At 47.7% G+C, this 7500-nt stretch overlaps 1 protein-coding gene across 5 annotated transcripts in view; it reads right to left on the reverse strand.

Annotated features, from left to right (window-relative positions):
• Window positions 1-7500, reverse strand: part of LOC143283707 (ATP-binding cassette sub-family C member 4-like) — a 168581-nt gene that overhangs the window by 84593 nt on the left and 76488 nt on the right. For all 5 annotated transcript variants that reach the window (XR_013055442.1, XM_076589955.1, XM_076589956.1 and 2 more), the window contains 5 exons: window positions 4726-4962; window positions 3382-3488; window positions 2353-2568; window positions 1718-1873; window positions 248-337 (listed from right to left, as the gene is read on the reverse strand). Coding sequence is in view for 4 of the 5 variants with exons in the window: in XM_076589955.1 (XP_076446070.1) it covers window positions 248-337; window positions 1718-1873; window positions 2353-2568; window positions 3382-3488; window positions 4726-4962 (806 nt within the window). In the remaining variant the exon portion in view is untranslated. The remainder of the gene's footprint in view (window positions 1-247; window positions 338-1717; window positions 1874-2352; window positions 2569-3381; window positions 3489-4725; window positions 4963-7500) is intronic.

Below are 7500 nucleotides of genomic sequence, written 5' to 3' on the forward strand. Positions count from 1 at the left end.
ACATGCATGCACTCAAGGCCTGACAAAGAGCGGTAGGTCATGCGGCTGGTCAGGCATCTGCCCCTGCAGTTGCGGTGTAGCGCATATGGGGAAGCGTCCGAACGCTGTGACGCTTTTGTGAGAAAGTGAAAACTGAAACTGAAAATTTCGGCGGACTTTAGAAGTCAGAGAGGCCAAGGGCGAACTTGGGCCATCGGACCCTGAGGAGCTGTAGAGAGAGGAGCACATGGTGTCAGGGTAGACCCACCTCATCCAGCACCCTCCAGATCTGAGCGTCAGTGAAGCGTGACACAGGATCCAGGTTCTGCCTCACTGTGCCCAGGAACAACCGTGGATCCTGAAGAAGAGGAAGAAAAAAAAAGCTAAACGCACCATGTTGCCTGTATGTATTGTCACGGCAGTTTGTATTAATAATACACATCAGAAAAAAAAAAAATCACCATTGCCAATTAACGAACACATCTCACCAGCATCACCCCCCCCACCCCCCAAGAAAAAACAACAACAAACAACAAAAAAACCAAAAAACAACAACAACAACAACAACAACAACAAAAAACAACAACCAAAAAACAAAAAACAAAACAGTCTTGACACATTAAAAGCTGAAGGGGAAGAACATAGATATAGATCGTGACAGATAGAGAGGCACACACAAAGCTCAGTCGCCAATTTCCAAACCACACCCACCCACCCACCATCTGCCCTGGTTCCTCCCCACTCCCAATTCACAATTCAACTCCCCCTCCTCCTGTCCTACCTTTTAAACGGTACAATTCAAATGCTAAAATTAACACTTTAAGTTAACAAAATGTCTATAATCACCAGTAAGTGTAGCACTGGACATGAAGCAAAAATTATCCCTCCCCTTCTCCACTGCCAAACTCTCATTTATGCAGCAGCTAGGTAGAGGACCCATGTCACTACAGGGTGACCAGATCATGGGTCTATTATCCATGAACCTACTGCTCCTATTGTTCGGTGACAGGACAGGCTATATTTTCTACACATCGCAGGGGGAAATCCCAAGCTATTCTTAGACACCATCTTTTTCTGTGTCAATAACACAAGGGAATTTTGCACTCTAAACTGACTATCGGTGAAAGGGATATGTGAAAACCATTGCACTCATATGGTGCAGAAATTGAAAAAAATATTAAAGTATAACGACATAAAATAAGAATTTCAGCACTGTTGTGCAATGGCTTACACAATGATGGTCGCATGGTTTCACCAGACGTCATTGTGTTCCTGTTTCCTTTTTTTTTCTCTCTCGCATTACAAAAAGCGAGGCGACCCACAATGTTGGCTCAATATATATACTGGGCTGCGGGGCATACTGGGAGGCTGGACAGCCAGTAGCACAGGCTGGACATTGCCCACACACAGCCCAGCAGCACTGACCTCGCAAGCGGCGATCCTCGCTCGCGGGCAGTTTGCCGCGAAAATTTTCTTATTAATTAACCCTTTCACCGCCAGTCAATTTAGAGTACAAAATTCCCTTGTGGTATAAACACAGAAAAGACAGTGATTAAAAATAGCTGGGGATTCCCCCTGCGATGTATAGAAAATATGGCCTATCCTACCACCGAACATTAAGAGCAGTAGGTTCATGGATAACAGACCAATGAATGGTCACATTTCAGTGACATGGGTCCTCTACCACGCCTGTGCATAAATGCGAGCTTGGCGGTGAAAAGGTTGATTGTAAACCTACCTGTGGTATAACAAAGATCTTCTCCCGCAGTCGCTGGAAGCCTATACCATGTAGCTCTATGCCGTCGATACGTATAAAGCCCTTGTAGTCCGTCATCCTCAACAGCATGGACAGAAACAGACGTTGTTCGGCCGCCGACTTGAACATGACCCCCATCTGAATGAATCACACAGCAACGGGGCTTCACGTGCCGTGCTGACACAGCTAGTTTATTTTTGCACGCACACACGCACACGCGCGCGTGAACGTATACACATACGCGCGCGCGAACACACATACACGCGCGCGCTCGCACACACACACACATACACACACACACACACATACATACACAAACACGCTCACGCACGCACCCTATCTATGTCTCTCACACAAACACACACACTCTCACACACTCTCGCTCTTTCTCTCGAGAACGCAATGGCATCTCCAGTGAAAAAAAAAAAAAAAATTAAAAACTTGAAAACTGAACTGTTAACCCCCAGCCAACAGACTTTTTCTTTGCCCGCGGATACAGCACCGAACACAATAACACTTCCTTTGATGAGAAACTTAAAAAACAACAATAACAACAACAACAACAATAACAACAACTGAACAGTCAACCCCCCCCCCCTCCCCCTAGCACAACAGACCTTTTCTTGCGCGCGGATACAGCACCACATGTTTCTCAGCACGTTCGAACCCTTGTGGGCCCCGGTGGCCCCCGTGGTGGTGTTGGTGGAGACTCCCTCAAAGGTAATGATGCCGTACTGGGGCCAGGCGGGTGGGGGTCGAACCTCAGCCTCACTGCTGACGTCCAGCTCAGGACACAGCTGGTAGCACTGCAGGAGCTGGTCCACTGAGCCCATCTGCCGTGTGTGTGTGTGTGTGGAGAACGGTTAGGGATGGCGTGAAGAAGATGGTTTGTTTGATTTGTTTTGTTGCGAAATCATTATCATTATCATTAGCTTGTGTGTGTGTGTGTGTGTGTGTGTGTGTGTGTGTGTGTGTGTGTGTGTGTGTGCGTTTTGTTTTTTTTGTTTTTTTTGCGTGTTTCGGAGACATTGTTGGACTGGGGTGTGTGGGGGGGTGGGGAAGATGTGTGTGTGGCGGGCTTGGGGGTGGAGTGTGGGGTGTGGGGGAGGGGTGTGTGTCGTGGGTTGGGTGTGGTGGAGGGTTATGTGTGGGGGGTGGGGAGGGGTGTGTGTGGAAGGGGGAGGGGGGGGGGGCGGCGCTGCACTGTTGAAAGCATCGCCTACATTCTCCATTTTGGCGGTCGTACGTTTTTTAAATTTATTCATTCATTTTTTAAGGACCTGAGTTTCGGGATGGACATACATGTACTTGTAGACAATGATTGACACAGAGACAGTCCATGAGACAGACATCGTGACGGAGAGAAAGAGAACGATAGGTGTCATAGATACAAACTGACGCACTCTACACACACACACACACACACACACACACACACACACACACACACACACACACAAGAACAACAACAACAACAACAACAATACACACACACACACACACACACACACACACACACACACACACAAACACCACAACACACTACACAACCACCACCACCACCACCACCAACTGATCACACACCACCTACCCACCTACCCACCCACCCAGCCCACACCATACAGACTCCCTTCTTCCACCCTCACCTTGAAGTGGACTGCAGCCGATTTCCGTAGCGCGGGTTGCTGCACGTTCAACAGGTGAATGGCGTAGTACAGGGACAGTCCCACCAGACTGGCTGGCAATGACATACCTGCCACACACATCGAAAAGAGATGAATCACCTTTATTCTTTTTTTTTTTTTTTTTTTTTTTTTGCGTTCGTGGTCTGCATCTCCCACATTCACTTGTATGTATGAGTGGGCTGTTTTTTTGTTGTTGTTTTTACGTGTATGACCGTTTTCACCCCACCCCCCACCCCCGCCGCCATACAGGCAGCCATACTCCGTTTCGGGGATGTGCATGATGGGTATGTTCTTGTTTCTGTAACCCACCGAATGCTAAAACGGATGACATGATCTTTAGCGTGCGTATATGGTCTTCTGCGAGCGTATATGGACAATGTGTGTGTGTGTGTGTGTGTGTGTGTGTGTGTGTGTGTGTGTGTGTGTGTGTGTGTGTGTGTGTTTGTGTGTGTAGGGGGAGGGGAGCGTGTGTGTGTGTGTGGTGTGTGTGTGTGTGTGTGTGTGTGGGGGTGGGGGGGGAGATTCAGGTACAAGCAGGTCTGCACATAATATATTGACGTGGGAGATCGGCAAAATCTCCACTCTTAACCCACCAGCTGCGTCGAGATCGGGGATCAAACCCAGGTAACTCGGGTGAGAACCCAGCACTCTAACCACTGGACCAACGCACCCGTTATCGCCTTCAGCGACAAACGGTTCATTCACCAAGGACGCATTAAAACGACTGAAGAAACGATTGGTATCGATTGAAAGATCACATTGACTACAGACGGAAATGCCAGTTACCTTTTAAACCACACACAATGGACTTTTCACACCACACAAAAGGATTTTTACACCACACAAAAAGTGGTAAATCAAGCTCATTTTTATATCATCATCATCATCATCATCATCATCAATACAATCCTCTTCCCCCAAAATTACAGGGGTCATTTAAGCTCACTTCTACATCATCATCATAATCACCATCATTGCCAAAATTTAAACCATGGACTAAAATGTTGTTCCGGCTCATTTTTATATCACTGTCATCATCACCACTACCCTCCTCCTCCTCCTCATCACCATCATCACCATCGTCACCATCATCACCACCATCACCGTCATCATCATCATCATCATCACCATCATCACCGTCATCACCATCATCACCATCGTCACCATCATCACCGTCATCATCATCATCATCATCACCATCATCACCGTCATCGTCACCATCATCACCGTCATCATCATCATCATCATCACCATCATCACCATCATCACCATCAACATCATCGTCACCACCGAACAGCGCCTCACCCTGGTACTGCACCATCAGCACGGAGCCCATGGTGGAGCCGAGCACGAGGGCCAGCCCCAGCAGGTCCACCCTCATGCCGAACCAGCGGTCGGCGGCCAGGTGCAGGTAGCAGGCTGCAGTGCTGCGGTCCTGCTGAACGTCGAAGGCGTGCAGGAAGCGCTGCTCCACGCCGAAGGCCCGTAGTGTGCTCACCCCCTCCAGACTGCTCATGATGTGGGCCCCCACTGCACTCTTCGCTGTTTCCACAAAACACACAGTGCGGTACAGTTCAGGTCAGTTCAATTCATTCAATTCAGATCAATTCAGTTCAAAATACTTTATTGTGTGCTTCAACAGGAGGGTGCTCACCCCTTCCACGCTGCTCACGATATGGGCCCCCCCTGCACTCTTCGCTGTTATGCATGCGTGTGAATGACTGGTGCAAAAGCGCTTTGATTTGTCTCTGCACAAGATTCAGCACTATATATATACCATTATTATTATTATTATCATTATTATTATTATTATTCTTATTATTATCAAAAACACACAGTGCGGGACAGTTCAGTTCAACTGAATTCAATTCAGTTCAAAATACTTTATTGTGTGCTTCAACCGGAGGGTGTTCACCCCTTCCAAGCTGTTCACAATGTGGGCCCCAACTGCACTCTTCGCTGTTTCCACAAAACACACAGTTCAGTGATTTTTTTTTTTTTTTTTTTTTTTTGCTGCCCCATCATCTGTACCGTTTAAGTGGCATTACTCCCACGCCGCTCATTTAGATTCCCCCATACACGGCCACACCCGGGTTCGTCCGTCGTAGTTCCATCGTCGGCAGTCCACAGGGAACCATCGATGTTAGGTCGCCAGGAGGCCACACACCAGAGGAGACCCTGCACTGCTGCTGAGTCACTTCGGTGGTGTTCAGTGGTGCCTGTTCTGTTTTAACGTACTTAGGACACCACCTACTAAGTCCCCTACTAACGACAATAATGGCTTAGTCGCGGAGCCAGACTGAGTGAGCGTCCCTCCCAGAGTGGAGACCGCCACCACGACCCTCAAACAACAGCCTTCTATGAATCTGTCGACACTGACGACATTGACAGGACTCACCCCAAGCACGGAAGTGGAGGGGTATCGAAACTGAGGTCACCATGAGAGCAGGGCATGAAAGGCCACAGACTTTGAGACTATTTTGTTTCTATTGATGACGATGAAGGAGGAGGAGGAGGACGATGATGATGACGATGTTGCTATGGAGGTCCATTTTGGTTTGGGACTGCGTGACAAGGCTGTACTCTACGCTTCCTGTCATAATGATATCCCGGCGTTAACCAGGCCCGAGAGATACAGACACTTGCAGTGTTGGTCAGGTAATTTGAGCAACACACCCAAAGACGCATCCTTGAAGTGGATGACACTCGACTGTGTGGTCCCAGTCTCCCCATTTAAGCCCACAGCACACTCAACTCTGGGTAGGAGCCGGCCACGGGCCGAAAAACCCACCTCCGCTGGGATTCGAACCCGCGTCCTTCCAGCCGTCAGTCCGCGACGCTAACCACTTCGCCACGGCGGCTGGTCAGTTCAGTGAAGTTCAGGTCCATTCAGTTCAGTTCAAAATATTTTATTGTATGCTTCAACCAAAAACAGAAAATTCTCTTTGCAGAAAGGGAAGGTCGAGGTCCGTGAAGTTGCTCGCTCGAGGAGTAGGCGTCACTGCGTTTGGATAATTCTGTAATATTCGTTACGCCACATCTGTTAATTAAGCAGATGCCTGCTAAGCAACAGTAGCAACGGTGTAACCCCAAACGCGCTTAGGCCTTGATGGAAAATAAAACGAAATACAATATGACACATAACTAACTAACTAACTAACTAACTAACTAACTACTAAATGAAATAAAATAACTAACTGCTTAACTGACTAACAACCTACCTACCTACCTATCTGCTTACCTACCAAAGTTTAAAACTGAGACGTCTGGAAAAGCCAGGTCCAGGTCATTGTCCTGAAGTGTGTGTGTCTCAGGTATGTCTAACACAGCTGAAGAAACAGAACGCTGGGATACACGTCGTAGAGGCAAAGGTCTACAATCAGCATTGTCAAGATCCTGTCCGTTACCAGTGCAGGCAATCGAAACTGATGTTACGAGACTTTGCAGAAGCTGGTATCTGACAAGGACCTGTGTTCTGTTTTTATGTGACAACAGTGTATGTATGATAGTCAGTCGTCTCCGACTATGACCATCAGAACAGCAGAGGAGGCAACTGCTGTCTCTACTATCTGAGCAAGATTTTTATTATGGTAGAGAGTGTCTTGCCCAAGTTACATCCCCACTCTCTCGGCCAAGAGGGTTTTAGGACAGTCGTCGTTGGGATGGTTCCCAAAGGCCAACTAGCCCTCAAGGCTGCAGCACTAAGAGCAAGTGCTATCTTACCTCCTGGTTTGAGAGTCGTAGTCCTTCACATAAGACTAAGCTGTACATGACTTAAATAATAATAATAATAATGGTACTTATATAGCGCTGAATCTTGTGCATAGACAAATCTAAGCGCTTTCGCACCAGTCATTCTCACGCACGCATAACTCTAAAACTGGAGAAACTAAAGACAAGGAAGAGGCAGGGAAGGGAGGCTATTTTGGGAAGAGGTAGGTTTTAAGGCCAGACTTGAAAGAGCTGAGTGTGGAGACTTGACGAAGCAAAAGAGGAAGTTCATTCCAATTGCAAGGTCCAGAGACAGAGAAAGAACGGCGGCCAGCAGTCGAGAGTTTGAATCTGGGTATGCGTAAGTGG

This window comes from Babylonia areolata, chromosome 7 (assembly GCF_041734735.1).
Source record: "Babylonia areolata isolate BAREFJ2019XMU chromosome 7, ASM4173473v1, whole genome shotgun sequence".
NCBI lineage: Eukaryota > Metazoa > Mollusca > Gastropoda > Neogastropoda > Buccinidae > Babylonia > Babylonia areolata.